The sequence below is a fragment of the Pundamilia nyererei genome, unplaced genomic scaffold (genome assembly GCF_000239375.1).
Source record: "Pundamilia nyererei isolate P.nyererei 1_Seehausen unplaced genomic scaffold, PunNye1.0 scaffold00186, whole genome shotgun sequence".
NCBI classification, from domain to species: domain Eukaryota; kingdom Metazoa; phylum Chordata; class Actinopteri; order Cichliformes; family Cichlidae; genus Pundamilia; species Pundamilia nyererei.
The window spans coordinates 614248-637317 of record NW_005187587.1 but is presented as its reverse complement, the minus strand read 5'-3'; the positions used below and the strand labels follow the sequence as shown (position 1 = coordinate 637317).

Below are 23070 nucleotides of genomic sequence, written 5' to 3'. Positions count from 1 at the left end.
ACAAACTACTTCCAAAAACATTCAGCTTTGATATTAATGAGTTTTTTGGGTTCATTGAGAACATGGTTGTTGTTCAATAATAACATTATTCCTCAAAAATACAACTTGCCTAATAATTCTGCACTCTCCTGATATACCGGTACTTACTTAAATACTTGGAATTTGAAGAGGGTGTACTTTCTTTGGACCATTTCTATGTGATAGATTTCCAACGCATCACAACCATTAAGGTATTTTAAGGATTTCTATTTATTTATGAATTTTTTTGATCACATAACATATTTGTAAAGCTAAACATTTATGGGTCTGCTTGTCAGAGAGTAAACATTGCTGGTGTAAACAAACCTTTTATATGTTGCTAAGTAAATAGAAGTCCTGTAAATCAGTTCAGGAACAGGTTTCAATCAGGAGTGGCTGGCATTTGGCCACACGACAGAATGAGTCAGTCCCACTGACTGATTAGCTGCTTAGAAAGCAGTGCAGCAGAGTTAGGTCACCATTCTCACATGAAATAATAACAGATGTAATAAATATAATAATTTAAACCACATAACCTTTTTTCTAACTATCACTAAGAGTAAAATAGTGTAGTTAGGCAGTTAAAGGTACTTTAAAAACTTCTGTTGTACCTGCAGTAAAGCTAAAAAAACATCAAAGTTTTGTTTTTTTCGTTTTCAGATATAGAAATCAGTCAGTTTGATTAAAAAGCAATGAAAGCTTAATTATAAATGATAAAAGAATTTAGTGCAGAGCTGTAAAACTCTTTTCATGTTAGAATTTGGACAAATGTGGTTAAACATGGCTGCATTAAACTGTCTCATCCCATTGTCTGCAATGAAGAAGGACTGTCCTGCACTGTCTTTAGGGGAGTGTAAAGTGTTATTGCTGTGTGTCATTTAATCATAATGAACTCACACTGTAATACATTTGTACAAGATTAGAAAGTGCGAAAAGTGTTTTTGTGTAATTTCTTTTTCATATTTACGTCCTAGAAATGCTTTTCTGCTTGTGAGCCTTAAAGTGTGGAGAAAAAAAGGAAAAATGTCTCAGTACAGCTACCAGCTGTGGTAGTGTGTGTGGTGACCTGGAGGTCCTCTGTAACAGTCTGGGAGAGTTTGTACAAAAGTCTCCACATGACTCCGGGCCTCTCCTCAGCCATCATCTGTGTAAAGTATTCGTTTGCCATAGATGTCACACTAGCATCACAAGTTCATTAGTTCATTTGTCCACACTTCGATGTGTAAGGTTAATTAATCCTCACAGGGTCATCTTTTGTGCACGTGCAGAGGGTTTCCACACTGTGGGCAGGAGTGATGTGTGTCTTGCATTCCCCGTACCATTAATGGAATGAGACAGAAACCGCAGATGAGCCTGAAACACAAGCACAGAAAACACCAATGAAGCTGTGCTCAAGCTCGTTTAGCGCCGGTGCACATGCACTACTCCTCCTGTGTGAGTGTTTGGGGCTCTTACCCCGCCATTGCAAGAATGACACACCAGCACCAAGCAGCTGTCCCAGGTACATGTGTGACTTTACTGGTTACAAGATGACTGCAGTGTGGGCAGTGTACCAAACCAGGGGCGCCTCTCAGATATTCCACCGCTATGGGAACAGGCTGCGGCTGGCTCACTACTGCTATCGGCTGAGTTTGTCTGGTGTTGACCCGCGGTGCAGCACCGGCTGCCATTCAGGAGACAGATGAAGTTATTAGAAGGAGAGAAGAACAAGTAAGGCAGAGGCTTATACACCCACTGGACACTTTGTTAGGTACACCTAGCTAGTACTAGGTTGGACGTCCTTTTCCCTTTCAAAACTGCCTTTACAGCTTCATGGCAAGATTCCAACAAGGTGCCAGAAACATTCCTCAGAGATTTTCCTCCATATTGACATGATGACATCACACAGCTGCTTCACATCCATGATGCAAATCTTCTGTTCCACCACATCATGAAGATGTTGAATTGAAATCTGATGACTATGGAGGCCATATGGTCAGGAAAACCCGTCTGAGATGATTTGAGCTTTGTATATGTGGTGTTTATGCTGCGTGCATATCGTTAGGGTCTGCTTCTCTGTTACTCCTGATAATCCCTGCAGTCAAAGCTTATTTCAAAAGCAGCTTGTGTCCTTGCTGTTGCTGCATCAAAACTCTTAAATGACCTCCCAGATGACCTCGTGCAAGCATCAGTGAAGACTGTTTTTAAATCTGAGCTGCCTTTTCTGTTAGACTTGTGAAACAGTTGAATTGTTGAGCTGTGATTGGAGGATTGGCTGCTGTTAGCTGCTGTTTTTTTTATAGGAACCTGTTTATTCTGTTTTATTTTGTGTAACACATTTTGGTTTTAAATATCCTATAGAAATAAAATGTATTTACTTACTTAGACCAAATGACTGACTCTCTTGTTCAATTTTGTTGAGCCAGTTTAAACTGTAGCCTCAGTTTCCTGTTCGTAGCTGACAGGAGAGACACTCAGTGCGGTCTTCTGCCTCGAGGATCGACATGTTGTGTGTTCAGAAATGCTCTTCTGCATATCTTGTTTCCTGATGCCTTTCTATGAGCTAGAAACAGTTTGGCTATTCTCCTCTGACCTCTGGCATCAACAAGGTATTTTGATCCAGAGAACTGCTGTTCACTGGATATTTTTGGCCCATTTTATGTAAACCCTAGAGATGGTTGTGTGGAAAACTCCCAGGAGTTCAGCTTTTTCTCAAATACTCAGACCAGCCTGTCTGACGAGAACAACCGTGTCACATTCAAAGCCACGAATGCCACCTTCCTCCCCCATTCTGATGCTCCTTTTCAATTTCAGCACGTTATCTTGACCATATCTGCATACCTAAATGCATTTAGTTACCTCCCTGTGATTTTCTGATGAGATACTTGCATTGACAGTCAGATGAAAAGGTGTACCTAACAAAGTGGCCAGTAAGTGTAAATAGCAGTAAAGAGATCATGCTTATAGTAAAGATGTAGTCTTGATACTTGCCTTGTCGGGAACGCGAGGACGCAGCAGCTGGAGCAGAAGCTGCAGCGCGAGAAGTATGCGGATTAACTGTAACACAGAAAAACCAAAATTTAACCTAATGTAGCTTTTTAAATACTTACACTTTGACCCTTTAAAGCCGGAAACATGAAATAATTGCCAGAAAGTTCAAGATTTTTGAAAATATTGTGAACCTTCTGAGAAAAAACATATTCATTTGCATGCATGAGTTTACTTTGAAATTATATTTGTTACATTTGTTTCTCTCTCTCTAGTGCTGTTTAGACAGGCTTTCCACGGGGATCACTGTGATGATGATGAAGTCTCAAAAACTCACAAAAACTCATGAATTAAATATGATACGACAGGCACTGTGGGGTTAAAATACAAACATTTGGTGAGTAGACTACAGACAGCATATGGACTGAGGCTCTTACATTGTGAAACCAGCGTGCAGCACATAGAGACTGAACTGAACTTGCTGAGCATGCCTACATGCCTAAACGCCTTGGTTTGCTGCCATGTGATTGGCTGATTTGATATTTCCGTTAATGAGCAGTTGAACAGGTCTACATAACAAAGTCAATATTAAAAGTGCAATCTTTATACTTTGAGTAATGGGATGGACTATGACTCCAGTGCTTTGGTGGGGAGGCGAGGACACGGCAGTTGGCACAGACAGGACAGGAAAAGGATCTGGCTGAACTGTAACTGTGATTTAAAAACAGAAAAAGAAATGTTTACATGTTATTTTGCAGTCACACTAGGGTTTCCTTCCACACTTTACTTTAAATATATATTTTTTAAATTTACTTCAGAGTGCACTGAAGTGGTTGTCTGGCAGAGTAAAAGCATAAATACACTTAATGACGACATTTCTACAAATCAGCCTGGTAAAACTGGTATGTCATGTAAACAGTATGCCAAAAAATAAATAGAAAAGGACACATGTTAGTGTGTACATCCTGTCAGCAATATCTCACGAGCTGACTCGAGAAATGGGGTTAAAGGAAGCAGAAAGATTTTTATCTCACCTGCTTCTCTGTAGGCAGGTGGAGGTGTCGGTGGGGATGAGAGAGAGGCGTCATAGGCGGGCGGGGGGGCGTTAAAAGCTGCAATGGGCAGAGCAGGAGGTTGGCGACTGGCCTCCTCATATGAAGGGGGGTCCATCCAAACAGATCAAACAGGATTCTGTCATGAAGATGAAAACAGAAATGTAGATAAGAGCAAGTTTGAAATGTGTGTTTTCATCACAGATAGTTAATTACATAAAAACGATGTAAGTCTATACCCAGATATCTTTGACTTGGTACAGTCTTGCTTTCCAGATAAAACCCCAAAAGGGCATTAATGTAAGACTCTTCTTCACAATTATCGAGTCACGTAGCTCCTGCTGTTGATAACATCTGTGCTTTTCCTTCAGTGACAAATTAAATATCTTTTTATTTGTCATCACTTTAAAACAGGTTATTTTTTATCTTCATTCACAAGTCGTCACAATCTTCTAGTATTTGGTGGGGAAAAAAGCTGACAATGATCTTGCGTTTGGTGAACCCACATTAGCGATTCTTAACACACGACTAATGTCACATGTTAGGTTCTTAACATGTGACACGAGTCATGTGAGACTCTTATCAGAATTGTGATAAAAGTATCGTGGAGTCAGTCGTGCCCTTTTTCTTTTGCTGTTCTTCTTTTAGGGGTAATTTGATGGACTGGATTATGGGGAAGTTACTTTTATCAAAAGTTGTACTTACATAAAAAATGTATTTACATGATCCAATGCATCACTTTATATTTTTACTTTTTAGGATTAGTGGAAGCGATGACCAGCTTAAAGTTGTTTACCTGGTCATAAAGGATACAAAGGACATTACGTGTGTGAAAACACTATTGAATTAAGCAAAATTACTTTATTTCCAAGTAATTTTCGCTGGATTACTTGTCATTTAGCTCACTAACAAAAACTGAAGTTCACACATACTGGTGCCCACTCCTTTCCCTCATATTTCCACACTATTATCACTGTGCTATCTAGTCAGAGTCAGACTTATTTTTGTTAGTCTCTCTCTCCAGTATCAAAATATAGAAAACTGAAAAATAGACCATGTGAAAGAGTACATTATATACAAAAAGGACATTTTTTTATTGACAAGACAACATGTATTATATACAGTCTCAGTAAAAGTGCCAGTAATCCAATTAATTAAAACATGGTTACGAAAGACTATTGTTTAAAAAAAATGACATTGAATCACGTGTAATCACTCTGTTTAGGACTGAATCAGAGAAACTGGGAAAAAAATGGGAATGAATAAAACCAACATATAAGGTTTTAAGAATGAAAAAATAACATTTTATACCCTGGGCTTTTCCAGCTTGCATTGCAAATGAAATGTGCTGTGTGTACACTAGCTTCTTTCAGTTTATCCTGGTGTTAATGTGGGCGCACTGGAAAGAGTCAATTGTAAAGTATTTTGTGTGGCGGTTTAGCTCTTTGTATGCCAGGCTCTGTGATGCTGAGTCTCATATTACTGCTTTTAAGTCTGAAGCTCTGATTCTGCCGTAATAGCTACTTGCATTATCTCTCCTCCTGACTGCTAACAATGAAAGGCGCTACATATCCAGTCTTTCATTGTTTAGCACTGCTGGTTTAAAGTGACAGCGTCAGAACAGTACACACAGTGTAACATGTGATGGCGTAAATCAGTCTTTTACTCATACTTCACATACTTTAGTGTTTTTAATAATGCCGCACACATTAATCTTAGTTGTGTTTTAATGTAACTATAGAAGCCATATATATATATATATCAGCAGCTTCATCCCTTTTAGGGATCATAAAAATAGAAACAAATGTCAAATCTAGACTGTTAGTCTATATAGTTGCACTGTTTTTAAACTGGTGTGAAATATTCACCCTTTTAAACGTGTGTTACTCATCGTCCACCTTTTTATCAAGATGACACAGAATTATTACAGCATGTAAACACAACTCTGACTGGCAAAGATGTATTTTTCTACCCCTATATCAGAGAAAACCGAGTGTATCAGCCATGAAATGCACCCGCTGAATGCAGTCAAGTCACTCGAGCTCACATGAGACTTCGCTCTTATGTAAACAAGACACATCCAAGTCCCGATACCTGATCCAGACAGGCACAGACCTGCCCCTGCCACATAGACATTTCCAATAACACCTGCCAACAACCTTATAGCTCATTACCCGCTAATTAAATAGTGTAATGTGAGATATATCGGAGCAGTGGTCTTACCTTGGGCAAATGAGGAAGAACGACTGGCAGGAGGAAACACGTACCATTGCTGATCATGGTCATCACATCACAGCCTGTTAAACCTGTTCTCCCCTGGAATTGGAAACATTTTACGTCTCACATGAAAACCAACCTGTTTGTCTTATTAGTCACCTCTGCCTATTCAGAGGTTTTCCCTGCAGGAAGAAAAGATTGTTCAACTTAAATCAGTCTATACCTGCTTACTAGCTGGAATCACTATATTTACAAGATCTACAGCAATAAAATAAACTTTTGTAGTATGATTTATTGTTAGATACCCAGCACAAAGACTAATCATTCTTTATGAGGCAATTATGGAAAGTTTTTTAATAATTGGCAATCATTTCTAATATTTCACATTTTTTTTGTAAATGTCACCACTCCTCCTCTCCTTTTTTTACCTTATTTTCTCCTTCTCTCTACGTACACCTCCGCATTTAGTCATTAGCTATTATTAATCTCCAACTCTCTCTTACACAGTGTGCCCTTTGTCCTGTCTTCCTCTCCTCACTCCCTCGCTCGCAGCAGACGGCTGCCCCTCCCTGAGTCTGGTTCTGCTGCAGGTTTCTTCCTGTTAAAAGGGAGTTTTTATATATGCTCTAAGACAACCGGTGCTTTTTTGGTTTTCTTTTCCTTCTTTCTTTTTTTTTCTTTTTTTCCCCAAAGCTTTGGAAAGATAGTAACTGGACTGGTTTTTATAAAGCGCTTTTCGACTCCACTGGAGTACTCAAAGTTTTATACAACTGCCTCATTCAGCCAGGCAGTCGAGCATATTTGGCAGTTACACATCCACCAGCAGCCTGAACTGTTGGTACTTGGCAGAATGGATCCATTTTTCTCATCCTATCGTCTGAAAGTTGTAACAGAAATTGAGACCCGTCAGACCAGGAAATGTTTTTTCTAATCTTTTATTGTCCACTTTTAAAGAATCCATGTGAACTGTATCGTCAGTTTCCTGTTCTTAGCAGACAGAAGTGATGCGGTCTTCTGCTGCATTTAGAGATGCTCTTCTGCGTACCTTGGTTGTATGTAGTGGCTATCTGAGTTACTTTTGCTTCTGTTCATCTCAGAGGAGTCTGGCCATTCTCCTCTGACCTCTGACATCAACATGCATTTTCACCCAGAGAGCTGCAGCTCACTGGATATTCTCTCTTTTTCTGACCACTCTCTGCAAACCCTACAGATGGTTGTGGTGAATAATCTCTGTAGATGACCATTTTCTGAAATTCCCAGACCACCCTGTCTTGCACTATGACAATAAGTGCCACATCAAGTAACTTAAATCACCTCTCGTCCCCATTCTGATGGTCACTTTGAACCTCAGCTGGATACTCTGCACACCTAAATGCATGTGAACAGTGAATGGATGTGCATTATTATTATCATTAGGCAGGTTAAAGCATATCATTATTGAATTAGTTAACTTTTTTAAGCCTAGAGCCATTTCAAATACTTCTCAATCAGCTCAACAAATATCAGGAAACACAAACTTTTTCTCTCCAGTTTGTCACAAATTGTGTCTGTGAGCGCTGCAGCTGCTGCAGTGTTAAAGTGACGCAAGAGAAGAAGATGAGGGGTTATTTGCAAAGGTAAGGACTGCTCAGCAAGTGAAGTTTTAGAAAATCAAATTTAGATCTGCAATTAATGTTGATTCATTTTAGAGTTTTTTAACCAAATGTTGGATCAAAATTGCCAAATTATGTCTGTAAAATATCTTCCAAAACAAATTGAATATACGAATTTTGTCTTATTCAGAGCTTGCATGAAAACAGCTGGCAGTTTAGTTCAGGCTACACCGGTTAGTTTGCTGTATCGTGATAACGTTTACAATGATGCACTATTTGGGATGGAAGTACTGTTACTAGGTTACATCAGGGGTGTTAGGATCTTTGGGTCCTAACACCTCCTAGTTTCTTGAGTTTTTCTTGCTCCTCCCAGTTTTGTGGGTTTTTGGTTCATTCTTGGAGTTATTATGTGATTACACTCTAGTTCTTCATGTCCTAGTCATTGCATACGTTATCACCCTCATACCTTTCTGACCTTTTGAACTGGTACACTCCTGCAAGATCACTGAGGTCTGCAGATCAAATGTTCCTAGCTGTCCCAAAGTCCAAATTAAAGCACAGAGGAGATCGGGCCTTTGCCGTGAGTCTCCTAAACTGTGAAACAAACTGCTGTTTCACATCAGGACCTTTTTATTCCTTGGCTTTTAAATGAGAATAAGTTCATACTACTTTTATTTGTCTTATTTCTTACTCAGATCTTCTCACTTTATGCTTCTTAGATTTTGTCATGTCTTCCTATGTTTTTCTCTTTTGATTTGCTCAACAGTTGTTGTTTTAAATGTACTATATAAATAAATTCAAGCTCGTTGGCTGTAACCTGTTTGTATTTTGATCTTTTGAGTCTGTAAAATTTAGTTATCTTCATCTATGGCCCTGGTCATGCTTCTGTGTCTCACTGTGCCCTGTCCCTATGGTCGGTCACCCTGTTGTCTCAGGTCAGTCATGTCTCTGTGCTTATTTAGTCTTTACCTGCATCTAGTTTGTCTCGGGTCCGGGTCTCTGTCTCTGTGTTTGTTTATTTCTGGTCTTATTTTGATCGTCTCTTATGTGTGCATTGTGTTTTTGCTTCTTCTGTCTTTTAGCCTGATTTAGTTCACCTGTGCTCCCTGGTGCACTCCATCTCCCTCATTACTTCCTGTGTCTGTTTAAGCCCTTGTTTGTCTTTCCCTCAAGCTGTGTGTCCTGTGAGTTCCTGTGTAGTTTCCTAGCTTGTATTCCCACATGTCTGCTTAGTCTTTCTATTCAGTCTATTCAGTCTCATGTAAGTTTAGCAATAACTGAGTTCAGTTCTATGCCTGAGTCCTCCATATTGTATAACAAATACCTCTCACACAGTGATAAAGGGTAGCAGACATTAATTTATATTTGAGGTGATGCTGATTAGATAGACGCACTGGTTTCTACTTTTTACACTAGATTTATCATATTAAGGGGGTTAGAAATAAGCCACATAGCTCACAACACATACAGTTATGTCTTGTTGAATTCAAGATAAAGAGCAGTGAATATCAGAGCAGCAGCACAAGTCAGCTGATCACAGTTTGTACACAAAGAAACTCACAGAACAAATCATTATGTGACTCGTTTCCAAGAAATCTCTAAGAAATTCTTTTCACTGCACTGCTACGTCCAACCTTGATCCTGGTCCATCGTGTCCTCGTAATCCTGCTGAAGCTCAATTTTATGACACATTTGGAGAGTCTGTATAAATATTACCGTCTGTGTTGAACGTGTCAAATCCAGCCGTGTGAAGCACTCAACAGACATATAAAGAAGCAAGCATCAAGACAAAAAGTTTAAAGCTTTTTCACAACAAAGCCAACGCTTTAAACCTGTATCACTTTTATTAAGAAAATTCAAAGTTGCTAGGTTGATCCTGATTGGCCAAAAAGTGACATTACAGCTCATCTTTGGATGTTTTGTTGGTCTTTTCTTCTGCGGACTCATTGGGCTCCTGAAAAAGAGGAAAACGTGTGAACTGTGGATTATTTTTAAAAGAAAAACAGCATAAATCTGCAGCGTTAACACAAACCTTGCTATCGCCAGCAGCCTTGTCGGCTTCCTTCTTCTCATCCACCTCATCCTCATCATCATCATCCTCATCATCATCATCCTCATCCTTTTCCTCTTTAGGTAAAACTCCTCCACCATCCAGGAATTTAGAAAATGTCTCCAGGTCCCTTTCTCCAGTGTATTCGATCACCTGAGAGAAAAGGAAAGAATGCAGTGTGTAGAGGTGTGTGTGTGCACGTGTGCGTGTGTGTGCGCGTGTGTGTTTACCTCTTTGTCACCAGCTGGGAAGTATTTGAGTGTTGGGAAACTCTTAATGTCAAGAGACTCCACTTCATTGGCTGTGGCGTCTATTTTGGCTATGATGATGTCATCATGGTCGGCATATTTCTCACCAAGCTGATCCCAGATGGGAGCCAACTCCTTGCAGTGTCCACACCATGGAGCATCTACACTCAGACACACAGAGATACACATACAAGGAACCTCATTCTAATGTTGGTGAAGATGAATTAATGAAAGATGGATTATTTCAGCTGTATGTTACAGTAAACACAGAGGAATAACCATTTTAGAGATCTGCTTCGTTGCTTAAAGGAAATGTGGAAGGATAGGAGGTTCTTACCTTAAGTTCAGCTAAATAAACGTTAGCTCCCTTAATGCCAACTCCCTGTTTGGTGCATACTAATCTACACACATTATATGGACCAAAGAACTTAGCCAACACGATGTTCCACCAACAGGAGCTGCTCGACATGTAAACTCATGCCATGAAGCTCCTGGTGCACAGTTTCTGTGCTGATGTTAATGACAGAGGTTTGGAGCTCTGCAGTTACTGAGTCAGCAGAGAGTTGGCGTCTTTTATGATCTATACGTGGTTTACCAACACTTACAGCTGATCGTGGAATTTATAGATGTCACAGAAAATGTTACAAACTGACTTGTTGCTATGGTGGCATCCTGTTACAGAACCGATTCTTTCATAAATGTTTGTAAAGGCAGACTGCATGGCTAGGTGCTTGGCTTTATACACCTGTGGCAATGAAACTGAAAGCACCTGAATTAAAAGGCGTTTCCTAATCCTTTTGTCCACATAGTGTATGTTCTTTATTTTAGAAATCCAGCTGAACTGTTGGCCTGTCTTACTGCTCTTGCCCCATCTGACTTTAGAGTAGTGACATGGCCACGTTAACAATTACTTGTGTTAAGTGAGAACAATAATCTTCTTACAGAGTATGTGCCCTTTCTCCACCTTAATGGGTGGGCCAATCTGAATGAAACTTGCATTACTAACATCTAGATGGTGTTTTTTTGTAGATCCATTATAAACCCCAGCTCTGTTAATTTTCATGATATCATGTTCATTTTATCATACCTCTATAAATGTGATGTTATCTTCTCTGTTTGCGTTTCTTACTTTTGTTCATCTATTCACCACCAAATACAGAATGAAGAATTTGAAAAACTGCCGCAAGCCTGGCATGAACTTTAGTTTTGGTTGTTGCTAACTAATATTACCTTTTTGCAGTTGTGTGACTCCATCCATATACTAAAGTTGGAATTTACTTCTGATTGTGTCCAGACTCAAGATGCATGCAGTGCAGACGCTGAACGAATTTATTAATCGGTGGACACAAAAGGTCAGCATCACCAGATCAGCATCTGACTGAAGGTGAAATATCGTCACAGTCTCACCCTCTGCTTCTGTGTGTGTATGGCGCCAAATATTGTCCAAAAAAGTGTTTTTGAAGAACAACACTATGGCAAAGCACAGGTGACCATCGACCTTCTGGCTTTAAAATGCTATTTTATTAGACATTTTGTGGCTGTAGTCTTGACTGGTTGCATTGATGTTTGGCCAGCAAATTCTAATCAGCTGTTCAGTGTGTGCAAGACAACGTTTAAGCAAATTTTGGCAGGATTAAAAGATTAAAAGACAGCCACAGCATAATTATGCCTCGAACATATAAGAAGAACAGGTGTGAATTTATACTACTTTTTCTCCAGGCTAAGCCTTTTTCCCAAATCCGGATCTTTCTCCACATGCCCTGCTTTGATTACAGGAGTGGAATCAGTTGCTTGGTGGCTTGAGTTTCCAGCTGCCAATCATCTGCAATCATCTTTGCCTCAAATACCGGTCCTTAGCTCCAGCATGCTGCCCAATCACATAATCAGCCGTTCAGTTCCTCGAGCCACTCACTAAACCTCTTGCTAATTCCTTGCTGATCCACTCCTGGAGTGGACCTCCTCTGGTCTCCAGCTTGCACAGATTACTTGTGTCTGAGTGTCCCTCTCTGCTCTCACTGGCTCGGATTAGCCTTCGCTCTGTGTGCACGCTGCCAGCTCCGATCCTTTTACCAGCTCATTCTGCTTCTCTGTCTCAAACACTTCATGATGTTCTTTGGTAAACTGTAAATAAATATTGCTTGACCATGCTTCTGCTTCCTGTCGCTTCACTTTGAGTTCTCTCCAGCTTTAACACAAGACTTGAATGATAATGTTATCATATATAGATACTGCATCTAATATCAGTACCTCCTTCACTCAATAGCTTAATCTACTTCTGTTAGTGCTTGTTTTGTGTCCTCTTCTGTAGTTTCTGTAACATTAAAATCGTTCAGTATGCTATAGACTCTACAGCCTTTGCTCCATGCTCTCTTGTTTTGTTCAGAAGTAGTAAATTCAAGGAGTTTTCCCTCCTTGAATCCACTGTTGGTGGATATGCAAATATTTTTCTTGTCAAAGGTTTAAAGACTGCATTGGAAATGTCTATCCTCGGTGTTTGTGCAGGGTTCCAGCTGCCAAATTTCCTATTAGACCAGGACTCGCTTTTAAGTTATTAAGATGTCGGAAATCCTGCTCACAGGTAGGCTCATTAAAGTAAGATGAGACACCGGAGCAACTCCGGTGCCGGACTCTAAAAATCATTTAGCGAAGCAGCTTAAATCAAGGACTAATGAATTTGAAGTCAGAGAAAAGTGATGATCAAAGTGATGTTGGCAAACTTCACTGCAAATTTGATTGAGTTGAATAATAAATGAACGCTCTGATTTCACAAGATCCCTGTCCAGGATTTGACTTACAAAACTCCACAAACACATTTTTGGTCGGGTCCAGAGCGACGGAGTCAAAGTTCTTTCCCACCAGGATTTTAACTGGTCCTTTGTCCCAGTCCTCTGGGATATCCTCTGACCGATAGTAAGGCTGCAGAAGAAAAAAGGACCAGTTAGAAGAACTCGTCCTTCTACAGTACTTTACTAGTTACATTACTTCACTCCAAGTGCTTTTAACCTAACATTCACAGTCACATACAGACTTGAGAAGGTGGGGACTGTGTGCGTTTGTAGTACCTTTGCAGTACCATCCACAACCTCTTGGCACAGCTGTCGTAGTGAGTCTATGGTCAGTTCCTCTGAGTCATTGGCGTACTTCTTTCCTGTGTCCATATTAATGATGCGCATCGTGGGGGCGTCGTCCTTGGACACGGCAAAGTAGCTCAGCACGTGTGACAGGGGCTCTGACACGTCTATCAGAATGAACAGCAGCTGTATCACACACACACACACACACACACACACACACACACACACACACACACACACACACACACACACACACACATTTCCAACAGTTTAGAGGACAAAGCACTGATGAAACAAAGTCTTCACCTTACATTGTAATGATCCACATGACGCAGACACACACACACACACACACACACACACAGGGCAGGACAGTTACCTTTCCCTTGAACTCCTTGGCAACAGCCTTGAATTTTTCCAGGAGCCTCATCTGACTCTCCGCTGTGGAGTTCATGAACAGAAGGCAGTGCACGTTGATGCCAGAGTTGAAGACTTTGTCTGCTACCTGAAAATACACACACACACAGTATTATGCTATCATTTTTTAAATTTAATTGCAGTTTTCTCTTCGTGTCTGCTCACTGGTGTGTGCGTTACCTCCTGGCTGAATCGGATGATCAGCTGCAGGCTGTTTTGCTTGATGAAGGTGGTCATGTTGTTTTTGTCCAACTTCCCTTCTTCTGACAACACAAAGTCTGCTCTGCCATCATCAAACTAGCAAACACACACACACACACACACACACATTTACATTTTACATACTTGAAATATTACACCTGCAGGATTAAGGATCATAATTCGGTGCGTTCTTTCTCCACATCTATAACACAGTAGTTGCTGTATAATCTACCCTCTCAAATCCATAAATGTCATAGTAATTAATGTGTTTTGGTCTTTAATTCAGTTTTAGTGGTTTTAATGTTTGATTTGTTACCTCATATGTGTACGTTTTTTTCTTTCACATACAGTATGTTTAAATGGTTTTCTATGTTTGTTTTTTCTTAATTATCTATAAATAATATCAACCTACCAGGTTGCATTTTCCCTTTTAAATAAATACAAAGATTATTACAACTATTTTGTCATATTCTCACTGATTCATCAAAATCTGTTTTATAGTGAAGTTATTCAAAGAAATGACTCATAGACTCAAAGAAGTTGATTCTGTTATATGTCACAGTCTCTTTTTCTGATGTTTTTTCTCTTCATGGTCAATAGGATAAATAATTTACAGGAACATGCAGTCACCATCTCCGGACACTAGATGGCAGCAAAGCAAAGTCTCTGCAAAGTATTTGTACCTTTTTGAAGAGCACCACGGAGCTGCCTTTCACCTCATACTTCTGGAAAACCTCTGGAGTGGCTGTGACTCCAAACTCTGTGTCAGGCGTGTCCATAGCAACTTCCTTAAACACCTGAGCAGCTTCACTATCCAAACTCTGCAGGAGAGGGCGAGAGCTTGGAGTTACGAGCACTCATAGATGATTGCATGATTTAATGTTAGCCTCGACAGAAGGACAGACCTCGAAGAATCCCACTACAGTGATGTTATGGGCGTCTATGAACTGAGCTGCAGAATCTGCAGACTCCAGGGCTTCAGCACCGGCGCCAGTGCGACGCTTCATCCACTGGATTATCCCCGTCGTCGTCCTCTTACCTGCAGAGAAAGGGTCGATATAAAGCGGCTGTTTCAGGTGCTTTGAAGCAAAGAGTCCCCAACATCAGCTTGTAGCTCAGCTTTGAGCAGAAATGATAAGAGAGTAGAAACAGGCAGTCAATGAATTCAATTAAGGAACAGTCAGAAAGTAATGGGTATTTGTAATATCTGCTAAAAGTCTGGCTTAATTAATAAATGTTGGAATTGCTAGCTAGCTTTTCTTTTTAGTACTAGCTAAAAGGTTATGGGTAAATATTTGAAACAGCTAGTCAAAATCATTTTATATCGAGGGGTACATACCGCCAACCCAGCTTTGACCTTAAGTAATCGGTCAGTATAGAGGTTTAACTGCATATTGCTAAATGTGTAGTTAAATGAGGGGGCAGGGATAGCTCAGTAGGTAGAGTGGTGGCCCCATGATCGGAAGGTCGGGGGTTCAACTCCACTGAACGGCTACCCTGAGGTACCCCTGAGTGCAGAGGAACTATTTCCCTATGGGGACTAACACATACATGAATAGAAAGTTTGCTGTAGTAAATGAAACAAATCTGTCTTAAATTGTAAGAAGTAAAAGTACAGAAAAAGTTGTGGTAGCTTATCGTGCAGACTGTCCTGTAATTATAAGGCACACAAGTGTCATTAATTCCCAAAAAATACCTTTTTTAAAAAAAACTTTGGACCCATTTATTTCTACAGTCAATAGTGAAAAAACAAGAACGTTACTGTTGTTTGTTTGTTTATCTGTCACTTAATTACACTTGAAGTGCAAATAGCCTTGGAGAAGGTTTTTTAGCAGAAAAAAAGTTAAAAGCCCCAAATTGTCATCTAAAAAACATTTCCAAACCTGTCCAGTGGCTGGATTGGACTCTTTGCTGGAAAAATGAATTTACAGTAATTATTTTAATTTTAAAAAGTGTAGCATGAGTTCAATTCAACATGTTTTAATGTGAGAAGTGATGCTGATGAAGGGCTACTTTTTGAAAATATAATTTTTGGTCACATTAGATTCTTATTGTAATAAAGTTGAGCGAAAGACCAGTAAAGGCCTCTAGGCAGATTCCAACCCTTATTGCATATGGGTCAGCTGCTCCACTCAGTACCCATCCCACAGGCCTTTGTGGGAACCACAGCTTTGACACACAAAGACAAAGAATATCTAGTACCAACTGGGTTATACAGTAGGTTAAACACACACATTTGGTTCAGTGTGCAAACTAATAGATGATAACCCTCGAAGGTGCTGGGAGGTGGAAAAATGCAAACTATACACAGTCAGGTGATGATGTTCACTGATGATGCATAAAGAGCTGCTTGTGTTTGTGTATAAGTGTGTGTGTTCACCGGTGTATTCGACAGGCTCTTTGCGGTCTCCATTGATGAAAAGTTTCAGAGTGGGGAAGCTTCCGACGTCAAACTCTTCGGCCAGCTCTTTCTCCTCCGTGGCGTCCACTTTGGCCAAGCGCAGCTCCGGCTCCTCCTCCTTCAGCTTCTCGGCAGCCTCGGCGTAAATTGGCTCCAGCTGTTTACAGTGACCGCACCAAGGAGCATCTACAGTACATATAAAAACACATGAACACACACAGTTCAATGAAAGTTCCAGAGAGAGACAGAGGGAGACACTACAGGGGTTTGTCCACAGCAGGCCTCTGCTGCTATCAGCAGCTCCTGTCCAGATACTCATGGAAATGAGCAGCTGATAGAAAAGTGGCAGTTGGGCTCCGTCTTTCTCCCCCATGTCTCATTTCCTGGTCCTGGCCTCTCTCCGCTTCAGTTCATCTGTGGGAGAGTTGAACCCGCACAACACCTGGACAGGACGTGTCACGTGTGCGATAATGCCTCGGCGCTGTTAAAGGCTGGGAAAGGAAAGATTTTCTCTCTTTTATAAATTGATCAAATTTTAAATTCCTTGCCAGCAAAATGAGATAATCTTTTCACTTCCTGCCATATTTTCTAACCTTCTTTGATCAGTTTAGATTAGATTATGTTCCCAGGATGAACAAGGAGCATTAATGCTTATTTTACATTTTAGTTTTCATGTTATTACATAAAATCTGCACAACTTACCTATGAGTTCTTCTTTATGTGGCGCCTTATGCCAACCTTCGCTGTCACTGATGTTATTTGTGCATAAAAGCAACTCAAATTTAATAACAATTGTGTTGAAGACAGAACAAAGCGATAAGGGAAAATTCATCACAAGTTATTACTGGCATCTAAAGAAGGAGAAAGAGCTCATTTATCATAATAATCAGGATTTTGTTCCAGAATATAAGACATCCCACTTACAGAATTCAACCAGTAAATACTGATTCTCGCTGAGGGCTCTTTCAAAGTTGTTGATGTGAAGGATCATGACGTTATTCTCCTCCTCTATCTCAGTTGTTTTCTCTTTCTTTGGTGCCTCTGCCTCCTCCTCCGCCTCCTCGGTCGTCTCCTGCGATGCCTCCTCAGACGTCTCCTCTTGCGTCTCTGTCTGGCTGTCAGTGCTGTCCTCGGCCTGCGTGCAGGAGGCCCACAGCAGCAGGCCCAGCAGCGCTATGAACAAAAGCTTGTGAGTCTTCATGTCTGCGTCTCTGTCTGAGCTGCTCTGGTACCTGTGCTTAGGTGTAGGTGACCGTCAATGCATGTGTCTTTTACTCTTTGTACGATTATTTATCTAAGATGAAGCGTGTGTGTCAGAATGTTACTGGCCTTCCCTGTCATCCAATCAGGCGTCACGCCTGTAGGGGAAACTTTCCAGTCTCGGCCAATCAAACGATGCCTTGTAGATTCAGAATTGGGTAAACTGGATGATCGACTGCTGTGTTTGATCACACGTACACCTACTCGTATGTTTGTGTTTGTGTTTCTTTTGTTTATAGCGTTTAAATAGACCTCCCCATACACCATGTGGTAGCATTAAAACACTTTTAACTTTAACTCCTCTTTCTGCTCCTTATCAAACCCTCATTTACCTAAAAGCTCCCACAGTGATACTAACAAGTGGATTAACAACTCTTACCATTTATCACACCCTTTATGTTTACTCAAACTACAGAGACCACTTTCCACAGTTGCCCCTGTCATGACCTCAAATTTAAATCCACAGCACCATTAATCAAGAAAGATAGCAAGTTTCTCTGTTTTCTCTTCAAGCTAGCAACGTGAAATATGACTGAAGCTGAGTGCTGTCAACATAGTGCTGTCTTTGTCATGCAGATGCTTTGCGTTTCACTGTGCGTGTCGATGTGCGCTTCAGTTAATCTAAAACCAGTACATGTAACACTCACATACGCACGGCTCACAGCGCCGAGTCTTTCTCCACAGGCAGCGGTTGTCCAGCTGTTTTCAGAAGTTTGAGCTCTTAAAACAACCGCGAGGTTCTTTTCTTTTAACCTTTGTGTTCCTCTAAAACGTATGTTTTGAAAAGTCTTATTTATTTGCTGAATTCAGTTTTTTTTATATAGCGCCAAATGAGAACAACAGTCATCTCAAGGTTTATATTGTAAGGTAAAGTTTTTATGAGCAAGCACTTGGCAACAGTGGGAAAGAAAAACTCCCTTTTAACAGGAAGAAACCTCTGGCAGCACCAGGCTCGGGGAGCCGTGACCGGTTGGGGTTGATGAGAGGGAGACGGGACAAAAGACGTGCTGGGGAAGCCACATCTGTTTCTGTTTATAACTTTAAAACTCAATGAATATCTTTGAACTTTATTGAACTACGTCCATGTTTCTCAATGTTGCTCTGAGATTCAAAGAAGCAGGTCATTGCTTCCAGCATCCTCTCTGTCTCCATTTTTAGTTTCCTGTCGTCTCTCTAATACCGATTCGCAGATAAAGGTAAATTGCGCATTAATGTGAAGGGTTTCACTCCAGGAAACAGCTGCAAAAGAAAAGTTTGTTTTGCTGCCCGTCTGTTTAACCGTGGACAGCTTCTATGTACAATAGAGATACCGTGAGATAAATGATGGGTGTGGTGAGTAGTGTTTTCTTTACACCTGTAACCCAATGCTGTAGCCACACACAGCAGGGATGTTACAGCGTCCTGGAGTGCACCTGTGCAACCATGTGGCAGAACAAGAAGTTAAACTTCTTTTTTTAACAGCTCCATGACTGTATGACCAAAACGATGATGGATTTATTCAGAAAAACTTAATTTTTCAACCCAACACAGCCATATTTGACAAAATCCAAACTGTGAATTAGGGAGTAAATAACAGCAACAAAGAGTCAACACTCATGTTAATGAATCTATTTTATAAAATATCAACAGCAGCTCTACAAAATATTATGCAACAGAAATAAAGCGTAACAGTTTCACATCCGATTATGTTACAGTAGTAGAGGACACAGTGGGTCCTGGTACATTTTTTTATTTAAACTAAATCTCACTCTGCTCAGATGGCAGGTTCTTTGTCCCGACCCTTTCAAACTGCAGAAAACTGTATTTGTAAAAGGATCATAAGTGGAGTCTTTTCAGTCCCAGGCTGAGGGTGGCGTGATCAGTGCTGCATGTTTGTGTTCTCCGTCAGCGTGTGAGTGAGCTCCGGGTTTGGATCCCAGTTTGCCAACAGGTCGCTGAAGTCTGGCTGAGCGCTGTCGAGGGTGTGCATGTCGTGCTGCGCTGGGACGTTATAGTGCATGTGCGCGTTCTCGTCCGTGCGTGTGAGGTCCTGCGAAGGCGAGGCGCCGGTCCTGTGTGCGATGTCAAGCGTGTTACTCAGAGTGACCAGAGGGCAGCTGTGGATCGGCTCGGTCCAGAAACTGAGAGGCAGGTGCCGTTTGATCATCGGTTGGCCTCGGCCCTTGCTCGGGGCCCTGAGGTCAAACAGTTCAGCCAGGGGCCCCAGCCCACTGCTGTTGCCTTTTGCAGCCGCGGCTCTCTGCTCTTCAGGACAGGCCCTGAAGCTGTTCTCCTGCATCTCAGGACTTCCTCTCGCTATTCTCATCAGGTCGTCATAGTAACGCAGACGCCCACTGGTGGTGATGGAGATGGAGTCGCTGTAGATGTCGCACGCCTCTCGGTCACCGGAGCAGCGACCGAAATAGCGCTGCACATCGCGGCTGATGATGTCGGCGAACCTCAGCAGCTGCTTGGTCACATCCAGAGCATGGTGAGCGGGGTTTAAGAAAACCTCCTCCAAACCTTCTTCCTCTTCCTCCTGAGCCTCAGATTCTTCGTCCTCCTCGTCTTCATCTGCCTGTCTCTCTTCTTCGTCTTCTCTCTCCTCTGGCTTCTCTGGCAGCGTCTTCTCGTAGGCACCGTCCTTACACGGAGAATGCTGAAAAATCATGGGGAAGTAGGCCGGAGTCGGAGTCTGGATGAGAAAGTTCCTGATGACACCTGCAGCCATGTCGGCTTCTAATCCTGGTGAGATGAATGAAGAAAGAGGGACAGTAAGAACTTGATTGGGAATAACAAAAAAAGGATAAAACGCTTATATTGAGTTTCCTTACCTTACCTAGCTGCCAGGTTTAGTGTCTGTCCAAGAATAAAGGTCTGGCCTGGGTCACTGATGGATTTGCTCGATGTGCCCTCCAGGACCGGCCCTGTATATATACCTCCGCACACGCCAGTAGGCGTGTGTGTGACTGGCGTCGGATGAGGCAGCTTCCAGGACAAATATTTGCGCGCGGGATTGGTCAAACACACATTGTTTACTTTATCACTGGGCAACCGGGGAGGGGGGCCGAAGCTAATGGACCCTCTGCTAGGGGATGATGGAGATTTGTTATCCAGACGCGGACACAAACACATCATTGCCTTTTTCCGTCCCTGTTATCAGGCTAGTTAAAGGATAAAAGAGCATGAAATCAAATCACATGCTGTTTTGACTTTTAAAGGGGAACACTTTGAACCCCCATCAGCCCACCACATGCCCCCTACGACAGCAGGCTAACACACAGGCTGGCCAGACACACTCTCCCTAACGAACGACACAGTGTAATATTCTTTAAAGCACCCAAGTAACGCGCCATCGGCCGCTGGTTGACTTGGAGAGTAAAACAGAGAAAATCAGAGTGCCCTCAAGGAATAAACTGATAAGCAGGTTAGCTGTTAGCATCTCATGGTATAAAACCACTCAACCAATTAAAGCTGACAGGGAGGAGATACTTTATCATTTATTGTCAATATACAAAAACTACAAACTCTACGGTGTTGCACCATCTTTCTATGATTTACAACTTCCCTGGTTTGTGTCGGGATTCGGCCTCCTGAGCTTATTCATTCAAAAAGATTTTAAAATAGATATTCAGATACCAGATGTCATATCACATAGTTTTAAAGTAACGTTTTAAAGACCTGCATCACCAATTGTGAAGTCCATAAAATGCCGTTCAGCCTCTCGGTTTGACGTAGACCTAAAATAATGGCCACAAAGGCAAAAGTAGGTTTGTTTTCAGTGCTGTTTTTCCAAAAAGCTACCAACATAAACCCATGTGCTTTTCTAACTTAAAACTTAACTCATGCATCATTAGTTCCCCAGACATGGATTAAGGCTAGTCTTGGACTAAAAGCTTTAATCAGTGGAGATTGTTACTGATTATTGACTTAGGCTTAGTCTGTGTCTATGAACCAGGCTGGTACTGCATCAGAACAAGGCTCCTTTAAAAACACAAAGAGAAAAACAAAGACAACAAAAATTACGTTTTGCAATATGCTCTAAGTTGGTACTTACAGATAAAGTTTAAACTGAAACTTGAATATTTGAAATCAAAAAGGAAATACACTCTTCACAGAAAACTGCACAATAATTGCAGTTGTCTCACAGATTAAGGCCAATTTGACCTGGTTTGCACTGTAACATTGTATATACGTGTCTTGCTTCTGTTTATATGTGCATGTAGAGCATTATTTAATGTGTGTGTGTTATCAGGACACCCTGACTCCCCTGGTCTGCCTGTCATCAGTATCCAGGCTTCTGTGTTGATTTTAGGGCTAAAGATCAATAGCAGCAATATGTCAGCTCTCAAGAGGCTGACAAAGAATTACACACGCTTTTAGGCACACAAGCACATAGACACGCAAAACAAACACAGTAACTTTGTGATTTTGTCTAACATGTTATATTCATTATAAAAAGCACACATGCAAACTAAAGATTTTAGACCACTTTCTATGACATACATACAATAGATGTTTGTACAAGATAAATGGCAATTATCGTCAGTTGTCATTCTTTAATATTTAGTTATGATAAATAAAAATGAAGTCATCCTAAAACCTTTACTTGCTTATACGTATGGCCTTTGGTAACAAACTCAAAAGCTACAGGTGTTCATGTAAAAAGGAAATTTAAAGAAGTTCAGTAGTAATGTTTTTAAAAAGTTATTATTTTTCCATTTTTAATTAATAGATGTTAGAAACATGCAAACCTTTGATAAAACGGTGAATTAAGAATGACTGGGACGTGATGTCATATCCTGTCCACTGTTTCTCCTCTGTGCACCCCGTTTTACCTGTGTTATTTTAAAATTAACTAAATAAAATAAAACAATATTATACATATCTTTGCTGTTAATTGAAGGGAGAAAATTAACAGAATGGAATAATTTTAAAAAAAATGTGATTACATTTTAATAAAAGTTCTTTTTAATCTCAAAGACATGAATTAAAATTACATCAAATATCAAAATAAATCTTTTTCTTTGAAAATACTTGTTTATTATCACGCTCTGAAAACTATATTTGAGCAAAGTCAGGGACATTTTTCCCTTTCATATTTACAAAAATATAAGACTGACTGTACATTGAACACTTAGACACAGAGATGAGATTGTCCTATAACAGGGAGGAGAATTTGGGCAAAATTGTTATAGAATAATGTTGTGGGCTTTGTGAGTTTGTTTCTGTAACAGTTTAATAAATCGTCTTTCAGATAAAATCATAAAATCATGGAAAATTTGCCTCTTTTTGTTTTTAAAACTTTACTGCCTTCAAACTGAATAGTAGGAATGACCTGTATAAAACAATTATGACCAGTAAAAGACTACTGACTGTCTCATTTTACTTATTATGTAAACTTACATGTGTATATCCATGTATGTACATGGTTTGTGTGCATACATTCATATAGAAAATAAATCTACTGTTATAAAATATAGAGAAAAGCATATTTGCAGGCAGAATTTACATTTCATTTCAAACACAATTGGCACAATCACTGGATGAAATTAAATCAGAGGATTTCAGAAATGCAAATGCAGGTATTTTTT

At 40.5% G+C, this 23070-nt stretch overlaps 1 protein-coding gene and 1 long non-coding RNA gene across 2 annotated transcripts; both read right to left on the bottom strand.

Annotated features, from left to right (window-relative positions):
• Positions 1–2990: 2990 nt before the first annotated feature.
• Positions 2991–6322, bottom strand: LOC102215490 (uncharacterized). Its single transcript, XR_312079.1, has 4 exons — positions 6261–6322; positions 4020–4176; positions 3595–3696; positions 2991–3054 (listed from the first exon to the last, which is right to left on the bottom strand). It is a non-coding gene; the product is annotated as an uncharacterized LOC102215490 (long non-coding RNA).
• A 3349-nt stretch (positions 6323–9671) lies between these two features.
• On the bottom strand, positions 9672–17496 carry pdia2 (protein disulfide isomerase family A, member 2). The gene is made up of 11 exons (XM_005746974.1): positions 17162–17496; positions 16217–16423; positions 14742–14875; positions 14520–14657; positions 13816–13932; positions 13598–13723; positions 13207–13401; positions 12940–13060; positions 10127–10305; positions 9879–10049; positions 9672–9800 (listed from the first exon to the last, which is right to left on the bottom strand). Exons 1-11 carry the CDS (start codon positions 17436–17438, stop codon positions 9744–9746), a joined length of 1722 nt encoding a protein of 573 aa, XP_005747031.1. The 5' UTR covers positions 17439–17496; the 3' UTR covers positions 9672–9743.
• Between the last annotated feature and the right edge of the window lie 5574 nt (positions 17497–23070).